This window comes from Sus scrofa, chromosome 8 (genome assembly GCF_000003025.6).
Source record: "Sus scrofa isolate TJ Tabasco breed Duroc chromosome 8, Sscrofa11.1, whole genome shotgun sequence".
NCBI classification, from domain to species: domain Eukaryota; kingdom Metazoa; phylum Chordata; class Mammalia; order Artiodactyla; family Suidae; genus Sus; species Sus scrofa.
Genome location: NC_010450.4, coordinates 113,121,733 through 113,138,370, shown reverse-complemented (window position 1 = coordinate 113,138,370; position 16,638 = coordinate 113,121,733). Strand labels below are relative to the sequence as shown.

At 38.0% G+C, this 16,638-nt stretch overlaps 1 protein-coding gene across 1 annotated transcript in view; it reads right to left on the bottom strand.

The window, feature by feature from the left end:
* The window catches only part of COL25A1 (collagen type XXV alpha 1 chain), a 469,169-nt gene that overhangs the window by 197,395 nt on the left and 255,136 nt on the right, over nt 1-16,638 (bottom strand). Inside the window, 1 exon segment of the mRNA XM_021101684.1 lies at nt 5,936-5,953. Coding sequence (XP_020957343.1) covers nt 5,936-5,953 — 18 coding nt within the window.

Genomic DNA, 16,638 nt, shown 5'->3' with positions numbered 1-16,638 from the left:
ATTTTCACCAAAGATGAAGTGTAAGTATGAATAAGCTACTATAGTAAAAGGAGACAAAGGTATCCAAGCCCTCCAAAGCACGTGGATGTGAGATATTAACATTAATAAAAGCTCAGAAAAATCTCAGAGCTTAGAGTTCTTAGACCAGTTTCACATGGTATTACTGATGACACATGGTATTACGAATGGGCATTTAGGATTAGGAAAAGCTGATAGTTTTCGCTCCCCCTTCAGCTTCTTTTTCCTTAATCTCTTGTATGCACCATTTGAAACTCAATAAGATTTGTTCAACTTCTACTACATACAAAGAACTAAGTTAGGTGTTGTTAGTTGTTTCTCTAAAGACTGAAAAAAGTAGAGATGTCACTCTTGAAGATCATGACAGCTAGTGATAAAGAGAGAAAAGATGTTTATAAATAACCATGATACAATAGAAAGGAAAAGGGAGGTAGGGAATTAATGTTTTCTGAGTGCCTGCCACGTACTAGACATCATGCTATAAGTTATACATATCTTATTTTAACCTTCACTCCTTCTGTTGAGATAAGACATTATCATCTCTACAGATGGGAGAAATTAGACTCAGAGTGATTGAGTAACTCGCCCAAGATCACAAAGCTTATAAGGGGAAGAGCTAGGATTTCACATTTGATTTGTCTGGCTTTGTTGTCTATGCCTCCTCTATTTTAGATGTCAAGTAATGTAAAAAGCTGTACAAGAGTTCCCTGGTGGCTCAGCAGCTTAGGGATTCAATATTTCACTGCTGTGGCTCAGGTTCGATCCCTGGCCCAGGAACTTCCAGATGCTGAAGGCATAGCCAAAAAAAAAAAAAAGAAACAGATAAAGTGCTGTGGGGATTCAGGAAAAGGGAGAAATTGCATTCAGCTAAGGGATATTAATGACATCTTGATGGAAGAAGTGAGATGTAAGTATAAAGGATTATCATATTTCAATGATTATCATATTTCGATGATTATCATATTTCGATGACACTGAGTGTATCTAGGGGCTAGGAGGGAAGCAGTTATGGAGAAAAGTAATTTAAGAAGACAAATGAAGAAAACCAGGTTTGAAGAAAAGAAGGTAAATGGTTTGATTTGGTTCGGATGAAGCATTGTGTCCAGAAAGAACATTAATGAAAAATCAGTGTGAGACAGTGCTAGAAAAACAGGCCAAATCAAAGGATCTGAATGTCAGGCAGGGGACTAGATTTTATTGCACTCTCAATGGTAATCATTTTGAGATTCAAAACTTGGTGGTTAGAAGACTGACATAATCAGAAGCATGCTATGAAAAATTTTATCTGGAAGACATATATAGGTTGATATTAGCTGATGCTACACTCAATCCCAACCCTTGATGTCTCCACAGTAAAGACAGGAAAAAGCTAAATGTTCCCTTTCCTGACTCAACTCCTTTGCAGAAGTGACTGGTCAGGCAACAGGCATGTCTTCAGAGTGTGCAGAATGCCAGCAGGGAAGTCAGGGTCAAGGGACAGAAATGTGGAGTCCTGTCAGGTAGGAAGTGAGCTAGAGGCATCTAATGGTTGGGTCAGCCAGTAGCAGGCTGCACCATGACTAATACCGGGCAGTGGTGAGGAAGGAAAAGGAGGACCTGAGGCGAAGACAGTAATGTAGAGGGTGTGGGTATAGGGGTCGGAGAAAGGGCTCAGTCTCCCGGACAGAGGTGCCTAGATCTGGCAGAAACCCAATCACCAGAACTAAGGCCTGGGGCCAGGACCACACTTAGAGCAGTGATATTGATGCTGGGTCACCTGCATGGTTGGAAAAAGGGCCTCCTTAACTGCCTCATGTCTAAAATCCCAATGGAATTTGGGAATTAACCAGCTGTGCAGGCACAGAGCAGGACTTGAGGATGGGGTTAAAGTCATCCTTGGAATGGTAGATCTGCAGAATTGATGGAACTTTAGTTCTCTACTTGACTATCAATATTAAAAGAACCATCAAAAGAACAGAGACAGAGTCTATCTTGTTCACCACAATTTCACAGCCTTATCATTTTGCCTTTTACTTAATAGGGGCGAAACAGATACGTGAGTTACTGAACTGAATTTATGCTATTATGAATTAATGAAAAACAGGATGATTTCATTTCAATCAATTAACTTTGCCCCACCTCCCAAATTTTTCTCATTACCTCTAGTTTGAAATGCAAATGCTCATCTGTCTTTTTTTTTAATTTCTTTCCCCTCTTTCTTTCCTTACTCTCTGTTGTCATTTCTTACTTTTTTCTCTTTTTAACCAACCCTTTTCTTCAAATCTCTGTGACATTATTTACTCTAACCCATCCCTTTTCCTCTCCAAGAATGTGATTTCTTTGATTCCCTGGATTCACGGCACTATCTTCTCCATTCATTCCTCTGCCTCTTTTCCTACCTTAACCACAGATGTTGAATTGCCTTTTTTTTCTTTGTAATACCCTTTCACCATCTCACTTCCCTTGTCAAGAACCATTTTCTTACCCAGTTAGGTATGTGCACAGATTCACTTCTCTTCCCTAAGGCCTATTTATGAATTCAGTTTCATACTATCACTGTAAAAGCGTTCACTGCCATTTAGTTTCCCAGTCTTCGCAATTTTTAACAATCTAAGCTAAATTCATTTAAGCTGTCTTCAACTTTAGGAAGATGACCAGAACTGCTTAATTATAAAACATTTTCACTTTTTACCATTGGTCTGCCAAATAAAACACTATTAATCTGTTTGGTTTGTTGTCGTTTTCTTATGGCTGCGCCTTAAGCATGTGGAAGTTTCTGGGCCAAGTATTGAACCTGAGCCACAGCAGTGACCCAAGCTGATGCAGTGATGCCCGATCCTAAACCTATTGAGCCACAAGGGAACTCCAACACTCTGCTAATCCCTAAGTCCTGGAGTTTCTGTGGCTCAATGGGTTAAGAATCTGAACCATAAAGATGTAGGTTTGATCTCCGGTCTCATTCAGTGGGTTAAGGATTTGGCATTGTTGCAAGCTGTGGTGTAGCTCACAGATGCAGCCTGGATCTGGCATTGCTGTGATTATGGTGCAGGCTGGAATCTGTAGCTCTGACTTGACCCCTAGCCTGGGAACTTCTAAATGCCACAGGTGCAACCCTAAAGAGAAAAAAAAAAATCTCTAAGTCCTTAATAAACAATGTGTGATACTGAAAAAGCAGAACTGAGTTTTATTAAGGAAGAGTTTTGCAGCAAATTACACTGTGAATAAGATGATGTGGTGATGTTACACCAGTGTAAGAAAACATTCTTTGAGGTAAACATTTGCATAAAAATAATAAGCAGAACAAAGTTAATAATCATCTAGTACTAAATGAAAACTTCACCAAGAATTCTTTAACTTAAAATCTAAAAATGGAAGTTTCCTTTGAAAAATACTTTGATAATGATGTACAGAGAAGAGGTAAGTCGGACCTTTCCTTGGGGACAGAGCAACCAAATTCTTTGCCTATTTTTTGTGCCACAGAAAGACAATGTGAGGATATGTCTTGGCTTCTCATTTCCACTCATACCTATCTTTTCTGAATCTATTGCTTTCCTTTTGATGTGACATGGGTAAAGCATTTTGGAAGAAATGAGCATGGGATGTGAGTGTCCATTAAAGGCAAATTTGTAGCCAAAATGACGGAAAACCAGAGCAGGTCACCATTTGAAAAGCCAGTCCTCATCATGTTCCATCACAAGTGATTAGATACAGTTCCCTGTGCTACACAGCAGGATCTCATTGCTTATCCACTCCAAATGCAATAGTTTGCATCTACTAATCCCAAACTCTCAGTCCATCCCACTTCATCTCCCTCCCCCTTGGCAACCACAAGTCTGTTCTCCATGTCCATGAGTTTGTTTCTTTTCTGTAGATAGGTACATTTGTGCCATATAATAGATCCCAGATATAAGTTGACAGAACATTGTAAATTAACTATAATAATTTTTTTAAATCACACTTTATAAAGAAAAAAAAAAAAGAAAATACCAGTCCTAGTCTCCTTCAAAGTTTCCAAAAATTTCCATATAGGCAGTTAGGTAGACAATTTTTCTGAAGAGCCATGGTAAATGTAAGACCTGATGTGAAGGTATTCTAAAGCGCCATGATATACTTTCAAATTTTAGCTGCAGTAATCCATCCATATATGTTCCTGGTTCTGATACATTCTGTGTACTCAAGATTTATTATGATCATGTTCTTCCTTTTACAGCTATTCTCCTTAATATCTCATTAACTAATACACTTTTAATGCTTCTCCTTTGTCCAGTCTTCCAAGTCTTTATATCCATATCTGAGTTTTCCCTTCTGTTTTGTCTATAGGACGCTCACAAGTTGTACCAGACATAGGTGTCAACCCACACCACTCCCTCCAAGACCATGCTAGAATACAGTTCCTGTATGTTCCCACTGCTTTCTGCATTCCTTGAGCAGCTGGAGCATGCTGTACCTTTTGGGGTAGGTCAGAGGTGCCAGGGAGTAACACCCAGGCATGATGCTCAACAATGAAAGAAAGGAAGAAACCAGTGGATAAATGCATCAATTTACCTGCCCCTCGGTGGCAAGATTCTAAGGCAAGTTCTAGACTGTCTCTCATAGGTTCTGAATATATAGACATAGGTTCTCATAGGTACATACACACACAGACACACATACAGAATAAGAAGAGATTAAAAAACATATATCTTGTAGATATAGGTCTATAATAATAATACTTTCAGGGCTATTGTGAACATTAAATTTAAAAAAAGAAGAGGCAAAGTGCCTTTTACTTTGTCTTTACCTTGTTATAAGGTAGCAGTTTCAAATTTAGGGAATAAGCTATGACTTCCTTCTGTAGGTGTTTTTCCCTCCAATAATTAGCTTGAGACAACTTAGAATATGAGCGTGAAAAACAGAAATAATGAGAGTATTCTCTGATGGGTATATAAATTAATTACATGTCAAGATATCTCTCATGAGTAGTGTGAAAAGGACTGCTCTGCTGGAGGGGTTTTTGTCTGTTTCATCAAACATATTCAGAGCTCATAAGAACTATGAATTATATATTCTTGCGGCCTAGTATTAGAATTAACACACAGTAGACAATTTATGATATTGACTAACAAAGATATCATGAAAATCACCTACATATGAAACAATCTAGGACAGAAACAGCATTCAGTATATCAAGGGGAAAGAGACATAAAAGGAACTCCGGACATAACTGTGTTATTTACAGGCATTGTGGTGCTGAAAGTAAAATATTAACAACGGTATTTCCTTTTCTCTAACTTCCTACTGACTACAGTTAAGTACCGAGTTTGTTGTTTTTTCCTGACTCTTCATTTCTGACAACTCCCTTCTTTTGTACTTTCATCTTTATACACATTCCTCTCCTTCCTAATATTTCCTCATTTTCTTCAATATGATTTGGGGCTCAAAAGATTGTCTGTTGACTGCATTCACATTTCATTATAAATCATGTCTTCAGCAGTTAGTTTATATTGCAAACGTAGAATGGATTTGATATCTGTCTATAAGGAATCAGAAGTAGCTGGTAGGATCACAGTCTAAATAATCAGACCGTGTGGATTTACAACAACATTATTAGTACATGACTAGTCAGTACCTAATGCAAACCAGTTCATATCCCACATCTACTACTCAGTCATTTGATCTTACATTAGAGTCCCGTGGCACTGTTTCAGATCAGTTAAGAGTTTTGCTTTATATGATAGTACATTATTAAACTTGCCATCTGGTCCAACAGCTGATGTGGCTCACACAACCCTAAAGAGGCCCCAAAGCTTTACTCCTGGGAAAGATTTGGTCTACCGTGCAGTGTCACGATTACTGGTTCGTAGCTTTTTTAATATCCTTGGAAAGGAATTGCAGAAAAACCTCCACACTGGGAAAATCCTAAGATGGAACTAATTTGTTAGAAAAAGAGTTCACTTACCTGAGGACCCGGCTGACCCTGAAATTGGAAAGAAGAAAAATAAAAGGAAAACAATTACACAATTGTTTTCTTAAGTGACTGTTTTCACTACCAAATCTTAAACTAGTTTTCAATATCTTTTCAAAGTATTTCGAAAGACAATAATACCTAACTACAGACAAATTTCACTTTGTGTTTTTTTAAAAATTCATGTTTCATCTTAATATTTTTACTCTATGCTATTTACCTAAAATCTTGATGTAATGGTCTGTAATATATAACTCTAAAATGACTCAAGAGTTTTAGCATGCTCTAGAATTAAAAGGGAGAAAGAGAAGGCAAAGGTGAAACGCATCTCACATTATCATAACGAATAGGTTACTTAGAGGGAGGATCTTCTAGCAAAGACGAATATTACAAGCTACATATTCAGAGGGGGTACAGAGTGAAGAAAAAAGAGACGGATACTTTTAGAATTCCTGTCTCTTTGAATTTCTCATTTTCTCAGTAATATTTCAGGTCAATTTAAAAAAGTAAACATCTATCTTTTACTCTGCATAAGCCAACCTACGGGCACTTAAAAAGGATATGAGAGAGAGGAAAAAAAAAGGATATGAGAGGTCTTTGGCTCAATTAAAGTGCATCATTATGCAACCTCTGGTCAATCTGATTCATTTCGAATGTCACTTGCTCATTGCTTACGCTGATAAAAATTTCAAAGCAGCATAACTGCAAATGTTTCTCATTAATGGAAAATCACCTATGAATAAACGTATTGATTATACATCATCTTCTTCAAATCTCCAATTGGGTTTTGTGTAAGATGACATGAATGTTCACACCAAGTTAGAGGATCTTAAAAAATAAACACTGTCTAATCTCATTGTTAGCTGTGTACCACTGGGTATTACAGGAAAAAGGAAAAGCACGGAGCTGATACAACTCCTAGAAGAGACACCCTCCTCCCTTTTCTCAGCCCCTCTCCTAGTTTGGAATTTCTCCAGGTACTTGCTCTCTAACTGATTGGGTAGAACAGATGCTTTCTAAGACCTTTGCCTGAAAATGTGGTTGGCTAGATTTTACATAATCAAATCAGGAAAGGCAGCTGTACCAAGTTACTGTGGATGCTACTCACCCGACTCCTAACTCTTTAGTGATGGAGAGGGAGAAACAGAGTGCCACTCACTAATGCCTTACTGAATGCCAGCCAGGTCTGGATATGTTACTCCATTTGTTCCTTATAATGGCCTTGCATCTTACAAATGAAGAAACTGAGGCTCATAGGAGTAAGCTGAAAACCACACAACCTATAGATGGAAAAGCCAGAGTATAAACCCAAAACTGATCCCAAAGTTTGTGCATTTTCCACCAGGGCATTCTCTCTTTGCCGCTGGAAGTTTAAACTCACAGCTATATGCAGACTCACTCAGACCAACAATGGTACCAGAGCACTCTTCACGGGAATGGACACTGAACTTCCCAGCCACTTCAGGGCTGCAGCAGTGTGAAACTTCTGCTTCTAGATGCTGACCTAGGAGCAGTGAGCACCCAGCCTCCTAAATGAAACCTAATAATAATCAGATCAGCAAAGGTTCTTGCAGCTAACAGCCAGCCCTAACATCAGCTGTGAACATGGAGAACCTACAAGCACAGGGCTACATGTGGATCTTCCTGGATCCATGGAATGGATGGAATTACAATATGTGCTCACTTTCCCCTGCCTTCTCATTCTCTCTCTGGATGATTTCTGCTTCTGATCTTTCTTAAGTTTTAAACTGATGCAAACTCAGAAATATGAATGTGCATTTTTTATGGAACCTCAGAATACATTGTTACTTACTTTTTTTTTTGGTAAAAACTAAGATGTAGGATTCTCTAACATCAGAAAGAATTTCTTCAAAAGTAGACATTTTAGCATCATTGCTGAGATTTTTTTGGTTCCTATGGTTGTTTTACAAATTATAGACTTCTCCTATCTGTTTTAAAAAGTGTCATTTTGGCCAGTACACTGAACAAAGGATTTTGGCACAACATGTGCATAAATTTGTGTGTTCATACAATATACATTGCATTATGAATTTTATTTAGTGATAGTGAGAACAAATAGTATGATGATGAGTTTAAAAAGCTGACTTTCATATCAGCATTGGAAAGTATATAGCATCAGGTAGCTCAGATGACCCTAACATGTGATACAAGGTTCAGGTGTGTTTGGTGTGAGTACACGTATGTGTGTATGTATAGGATGGGAACATGAAAAAGAGAGATGGAAGGGGGTTGGTAGAGAGGTTTCCCAGAAAAACAATGCACACAATGGGACAAATTTGGTAACTGTCCCTAACACATGGATTCCACAACGCAAGCTTTACAAGTCTTACACAAGATTCCAGGATTGTCTATACCAAGTCTTCTCATTCCGTGTGATGTGACTAACTATTCATTAGGAGACACCTAGAATACTTGTAAGAAAGTAGTTCAGCAGCTGGGCGCTGGTGGTCAGAGTGACAGAGTCATCTAGCCAAACGAGCGAAGTGGTCAGAGGACAGGTTTTGGTGGCTGTGGCGGTGAGCGCTTCTCCCACTGGTGCAGAGAGAGCACAGAGGGAGAGTAGACAGCCCAGGAGCACCCCAGAAACTCCCCGAGGGGACTTTGATGAAGCCTTCTCCAGAGACATATTGCCCACAGAAATATCTCAGAATTTCCTGAAGTTGCCTCCCAGTAGTTAATTGAGAAGCACAAGTATTTTCATTCACTAGTGGCTATTTTTCAAGCCTATTCTAATTTACAGGCAGTGAACAGGACTAGTAAGCAAAAGCCAAAGTTAATTTCTCTTGGTTTTCTAAAATACACTCTAAATGAGTCATTCTGATGAAAGTTTGCAAAATACAACTTAAGCTGAATTTTCAAAAATGGAATTTCTGAAAACAGCCCCCCCCAAGCAAATCACCAAAATGTTTCTATACATAAAATCCTGAATCTAGTATAATCAAGAGTCATGCCAAGGGAGAAGTTAAATCACAGAAATAATGAAGTTTGCAACATACATGTCAAGATGGAGAATGCTGAGTGCTCAGAGTTGCTGATTTACTGTACGTCAACAGCCCGATGCAATGCCCTCAAGGCAACTAAGGCACCAGCATGAAGAAAAAGAAACAGCAGGAGGATCTGACTTTAAAACGTGGTAATCAGAACAGTATGGTAGAAAACAATCAGCCAGTAGCTGATGCTTGACAGAAATGTTCAAAGCAAGTTGAAAGTTTTGTGAGGCAAGTAAACCACAATGGAACATGATAAATGAGATGACATATCACGGGAGTATGTACTGTTACTTCAGGCAGTTAAAGAGCAATATTAGCCATTCTTTGTTAGGCTGTTATCACAATTATGGTTTCTGGAAAGTGCTAACACTCTTCTCTAAATCGACAAAGTCATTTAGATTTCTGACTGAGGCAATTAGTTTCACTACGTGATACTTTTTTATGGACGGTAATTCTGCGTTATTCCTTTTCAGATGGGACAAATGTTGTTTTTCCATTAGCACATACAAGATAGGCACACACAGTTTGTACCTCTGAAACACCATAAATACTGATTAGGATAACAGACCCACATACATCTTTACTGTGATAAATTTAAAATAAAATCATTTTCATTTACAAAAATTTGAGGGGCTATTAGTATTATTCGAGCAACTCTAAAAGGTGCTCCCTCTGCTTCAAGTTAATGAGAAAGAAATCATTTCAACAACTTAGAAACTCATCTTTAAGGAACCCAAGGTGGACCTCTACTTTTGGTGTCCTCAGATTTAGATTTATTTCATCGTCTTGAATTGAAAAAAACTTCAAAAATAATAATTTCTATGTTTTTGCATTTTGAAATGCTTACCGTCTAAAAAGATCATTTGGAGATGATTACATTGAAAATTCTCAAATCCACACATTCAGATGTCAAGCTTATTTTTCTTTTCAGGAGAAAAGAGCACCTGAAGTAAGCTTCCAGGTAGAGTTTTAGAATGACATCACAGGAATTTTGAGTGACAACAAGATTGTTCTGGTGACAGAGGTTCTGAGGACCAATAGGAAGCCTATCATAGAACCATCTCAGCAGGATCCCTTAACCTTTCAAGAGTCACAGTTTAAGCTAAAGTCTGTGCCAGTAAATAGGACAGATACACTTGGCACTTGCAGCTCCAGCAAGCAGAAACCTTGCTCATCCTCCCTTCACTGTGAATCTATTCACATTTAATCCCCAATATGCCAGCGTCCAAGTTATAAGATGCTTCAGAAACAATAGTTGAATTGCTGAAAGGTAAGGATATTTTGACTGGCCCCAAGATGGTTTACGACATTTTTAGAGAACCATTAAAATGTTGACTATCCTTACATTACAGGTTTGTATTTTCAAAATGTAGCTTCTCAAACCCTTGGCTTTTGCTCGCTGCAGCATAAACACATTTATGCCAAAGAGGAAGTCTCCTCCCTCTGTGGAATTTTCTTCAGGTAATAGAGATGGAGCTAAGGCAGAAGCCTGGAGAGGTGTCAGAGGATTTGGATACCTACATAGGTGCCTCAGAACAAAAAACACGGGGGTGCTATCATGAAGAAAAATCACTCCGTAGTTTGATTAAGTCTCCATATATAATTAATGTGAGAATATGATATCAAATTACTTTGTAAAGTATAAATGCTATACACTTATAGCATGGCAATTTAAAGTGGGCTATAAACCCAACACCAACAATTCATTCAATAAATTCAAATTTATATAAAAAGTGTCTATTAACTTTAACAACAAATTAATATGCAAATGATAAACTACAGAGAAAAGCAATTGAAGAAACACAGCATTACAGATTAAGTGTATTAATTAAAAAATGGCTTTGCAAAGACTGCATAATCTCTCAATGTCTGTAAACTGCTCGGGCTTCCAGGGATTCTCACACGCTTGACTAAAACAAACATTATTCATAATTTATATTGCCTGTCATGTTACCCTACAGGATAGATATGAATAATTCTTACCTTAGCCACAGTCACATAATATTACCGAGATAAGAGTATTTCAATTTAAGGTTTTCTTTTGAAAAATACTTAATCCTCGATGGTTTTAATTCCAGGGAGGAAAAGTCATATTGTCCTTAAGAGGAAAATAAATAGCTATAGCCTCAAGTATGGTGGATATGTCTTTTTTTTTTTTTTTTTTTTAAGAGAAAGAGAGTGAGAAGTAATATGGAGATGGTTTTGTTGGGTTCAAGGTAAAGAAAATAGAAATTCATTTGAAACTTGGAATATCTCTTCCGTATTTGCCCTTCATAAATAAACATGATTTACTTAAAGATTTATTCATGTTTAAACAGATTAGCAAATTCTTCTCACAGTAATTTTTAAATATTATATTTTCTAACACAATGCCATATTTATCTTTTCTTTCTTTTGATTAAATATTCATGATGGAAAATAAGAAAAGTAAAAAAAATTATCAAGTGCATTTTTTGTCATTAAAATGTCATATACAGAACATAAGGATAAAAACTCTATGCATTAATTTATTTTACATTTTACATTTTATTATTAAAATGTATTGGATACCTAATATTCCATTGAGGCTGATTCAGATTATTGCTATTATAAAAATAGTTTCATCTTTCTATATAAATATTTGATTACATTTGATTATTTCCCTATAATACAACACTGAAAGAACAATGTTATTCCAATTACAAACTTCAAATATTTTATTTATTTATATTGTAGTATATAAAATACAGATTATACACATTCTCTAGGATATAATTCTACATGTGTATACATATGTATTTATTAGACATATATTTGTAAATCTATCTATATGAAGAGAGAAAGAAAGAAAGGAGACAGAAAGGGAGAGAGGGAGGAAGAGAGCAAAACTATATGAAAATAATGGTTATCTCTGGGTGGTGGAATTAGGACTAATTATTTCTATAATTATTGTTTTCTGTACTTCACAATTTCTTGCTATCTCCATGTCTTGATTATAAAAGTATTTAGCACAATTCCTAACAAAACACTGCAGAAAACTTTTAAACCGAACCTTAATCAAGTCTTAACTTTTTTCCATACTAGATTCATTCACTCAAAGACCTAGGTCAGTGATTTTGAATTCAATTTTCTAACTTCCTCCTAATTCAGGGAGTTTTTAATTATTTGGAAGAATGCTGAAAAATTCTTAAAACTATCCCTTAAAATTCAATAAATAAAGGTTTTCATTTCACCTTCTGTGAATTCACATCACTTCTAGGAGTAGATGTGGGATAGATACAGGGGCAGGAGAATTTTGGGGTCAAGCACCAACTCCAGGAGGTCATGGTTCCATTAGACTAGGGATCCCTGCTCAGCTGAGTTTGTTTGAAATCTTTGTTATTTTGCAGACCAAAATATTTGGGTTTTGGGATTTGGCTGTATCATTTTATAAAGCCACTTAAAGGACTTCTGCTTTTGGATATAAATGTGTATCAAACTTCTAAAACACACTACATATCCAAGTCTTTTCACCAATCAGGAACAGAATCACAAGATATAAATAAATGACAAGTTTACAAACATATGTTTAATAGGATACAATAAATACACATGAGTAGAGACACCTGCTCAGCTTCCACAGTTTTGAAAACACATGCCTTTTAAAGAATGAAAAGGCAACTTTCACTGCCCACCTAAATTTTCTTAAATGGTATATAATGAATAATTTGGTTTCTGCCATGTCTTGTTGACATCTTTGAAAATGTGCTATTTGGACTGTGCCAGATAAATACTGGAAGAAATTTTATAAACATCTTTCAGTCTAATTAAATTTCTATAAGTGCCCAATTCCAATTTTCTAGATATTGTACAAAAAGATAGACTTACTACTACTACCCTCTGCACTGTCTTAGATGCCTGCGTTAATAAATGAATGCTAACACAATTAATTGATAATGCATGAGTCACATAATGCTTATTGCTCCAGCAAGACAGAACCCTAAAAATGAAAACCTATTTCAGAATGGGGGAGGGGAGGCTTTGCAAGCTGAGAAGCTTGTGTGTCTTAGGGACCAAGAAGGGTAGGGCTACAATTATCACTGATACCACAAGACACTAAGAGCTTTACAAATGACATCTCTGTTACAAATTAACTACAATGTTACAAATAACTACAAATTAGAGATCATTTCCATTATTTTGTAGTTGAACAAATCAAGTTTCATAAAGGTTAGGTAACATTCCCAGTCACATAGCTTCTACAAAGGGAAGCTGGAATATGAACATGGGTTTGTCTGACTTGAACATTTCTGTGCTCTCACTTGCATTGTGCTGGTGGCTGAAGCCATGAGCTTGGGGCAAGATTATCCAGAGGAAGCAAGTGGCAGTAATTCTTCACCCTCTTTTGAAGTGGATAAAAGCTACAGCTGCTCAAGCTAGAAACATCCATACATCAAACACTTAACATTTTACACACACATAACAAACCCCCTTAAATCCATCCATGGATTCTCTGGGAAATTATTTATCCCAGTTTAAGAATCCCTGGGTAGGAGTTCCTGTTGTGGCGCAGTGGTTAACGAATCCGACTAGGAACCATGAGGTTGCGAGTTCAGTCCCTGCCCTTGCTCAGTGGGTTAAGGATCCGGCGTTGCCCTGAGCTGTGGGGTAGGTTGCAGACGCGGCTCGGATCCCGCGTTGCTGTGGCTCTGGCGTAGGCCGGTGGCTACAGCTCCGATTCAACCCCTAGCCTGGGAACCTCCATATGCCGCGGGAGCGGCCCAAGAAATAGCAACAACAACAACAACAACAACAACAACAACAACAACAACAACAACAACAACAACAACAAAAAAGACAAAAAAAAAAAGAATCCCTGGGTAGACAAAGATAAACATTGTAGGGGCAAAAGAAGAGAGTCTCTGAAGAGGAAAAGAATTAAAAATGACAACAAATCTGAGTTTATAAAGCCAAGATTGGAGAGAATTTCAAAAAGAGAAATTAAAATGAGGACGGCAATGAGTCCATCACATTTAACCAATAGGAATTCAGAACGTTTATTGTAATTGAGCAGGGAGGTGAGAAAATTAAGACAAGAATAAGCTCCAGAGGTGGCAAGCAGGTGCCAACCAAAGCAGCTACTCTGGTTGCTAATGGCCACTTGGAACAGTGTGTTAAAGGAAGGCTCTGAGGCTGGGCTATAGGCTTTGAGAAGGGCACTGGGATTAATCAGCAATGTCTACAGAAGGCAAAAAGTGGGAAGCATGTGTACCAACTCTTAGCCAATTTTGGTGGACAGTTCTTTGGGGTATCTGTGTGGTAAGGGAAGAAAAGAGACAGGATTGTAGCTAAAATGAATGTAGAGTTGAAGAATAGGTTTTTTTGGTTTGTTTGTTCATTTGTTTTCACAGTAAGGTGGAAAGAATTTTAAAATGTTTGCAAATGTTCAGTAAACTGTTAGCTGAGAGGAAAGAAACAGCTTGTAGAGCAATATCAATACAATAAGAGAACACAAAAGATGATGGTGTCAGAGAATCAGGTGAGGAGAAGGGTTATCACTCTGTCTAAGAAGAGGAGAAAGAAAGTGAGGATAAATGCAGATACACTTGGATATACAGAGAATGGAAGTTTTCCAAGCCCTAAATCTCAAGGCATTCTGAAGTGGAAGTCTACTGGGTGTGGGATGGAGGTGGGGAAAGTAAGGTTGATTATTCAACCAATATTTGTGAAGCCAGTCCAGTGTGCCACACAGTCAAGTACTAGGAATATGACGAATGCAGTAAATAAAACAAAGTCCCCACTAACAAAGTCCCACCTGCCTGTTGGGGGGAAGACAGACTGTAGGAGAATGTTTATAAATAATGTGGCAGGTGGTGATAATGGCTAAGAAGTAGAACCTACATGGATATGGAGGCTAGAGTAGGAGGGCACTGTTTTACAGGGTGGTCACGGAAGGAACAGACGGAAAAGGGGAAAGGAAAAACAAGAGGAATGCCCTATAAGGAGACAGGGTGCTCCAGTTACTGAAAGTAAGTCCTGGCTGGAGGGAGCAATGGGAAAGGAGTAAATGTGAAGTCATGGAGGTGAAGGAGGCAGATCATGAAGAATTTTATAAGTCATGATAAGAACTTGGCTTTTAATTGGAGTGAGACAGAAAGCCATCAAGAGGAGGGTATGCACAGAGAAGTGACATAATCTGAGTTAGATTTGTTGTTATTATTTATGTATTTATTTTTTGCTTTTTAGGGCTGTACCTGTGGCATATGGAAGTTCCCAGACTAGGGGTCGAATTGGAGCCACAGCTGCTGGCCTACACCACAGCCACAGCCACACAGGATCTGAGTCATGTCTGAAACCTACACCACAGCTCACGGCAACTCCAGATCCTTAACCCACTGAGCAAGGCTGGGGATCGAACCCACGTCTTCGTGGATACTAGTCAGGTTTGTAACCTGCTGAGCCACAACGGAAAGTCCTAGCCTTTAAAAAAAAAGAAAAGAAAAGAAAAGAAAAACAACAACAACAACAAAAAAAACCTTTATAACTTTTTCTGGTTTTCCTCTAAACTAAGAAAACAAAAGTGAGAAGCTGATGAAAAATTAAACTAGAAACAACAAATACATTCTTCTCATTAAAACAACGGATAACTTCTAATTATTGGAGCGGGATGGATTGATCCAATTGCAAAACTTCACTTCTGCTCCATCAAAGGTAATGACATCCCATTTTAACCAAATCAAGGCTTAGTGAGACCTAGCACTCAAAGCCCTTGGCTCAGTCTCTGGAGAGACCCTTGGCCCATCTGACCATTTCTCAATTGCTTCAGGCTCCTGACCCCTGGCACACTCTTGTTCCTGCCATCACCCATCCTGGGTGCCCCCTGCCCATTCCACTTGTCGAAAGCCCATCCAGGCTTTAGGGCTTTCACCTCTTTCGCAAAGATTTGCCTGCTCTCCTACAGCAGGTGGCACCTTTATTTCTTCTGAATAGCCACAGATCTTAAATCTTTTCCTATATGACATGTACTAAAACATTACATTTTGCCTTAAATTATAGCTATTGGTATATCTCTCCTCTCCTATTAAATGGTATGCTCCTTGAACAGCTAACACATATGGTGCTGTTACGATATACTAGGCACTATGCCTTCTGTTTTGCGGACGTGAGTAGGTACTATTATTAGCTCTGTTATTCAGTTGTGGAAACGGAGACAGAAAGGGTGAGTGACTAGCCCAAGATTACACAGCTAGTTAGTGGAAATACTGAGATATAAATTTAGGTCTGTTATATTCCAGATTCTACACTTTTTAACCGGTATACCATACTGCACCTTGGACAACTGAAGTCATATAATACATAATTAAATTTTTGGCCACACCCACAGCAAGTGGAAGTTACTGGGCCAGGAAGCAAACACGCACCATAGTTGCAGCCTGGGCCACAGCTGAGGCAGCACCAGATCCTTAACCTGCTATGCCACAAGGGAACTTCCAATAAATACTTGATTTTTAAAAATTTCATCTTTACAAGAATTTTTATTCAATCAATCTACTAAATGCCAGGCACTGTGGCCATGCTGAAAGAACAAGGAAAAATAAGGCATGGGCCCTTCAACGGGGGAACATGCAGTCACAAGCGACACAGAGAAGTTAATACACTTTCAGATTCCCACATTTTAATGGGCTTTTTCTTCCCAAGCAACTGGAAAACGTTTTGACAATGCCTTAA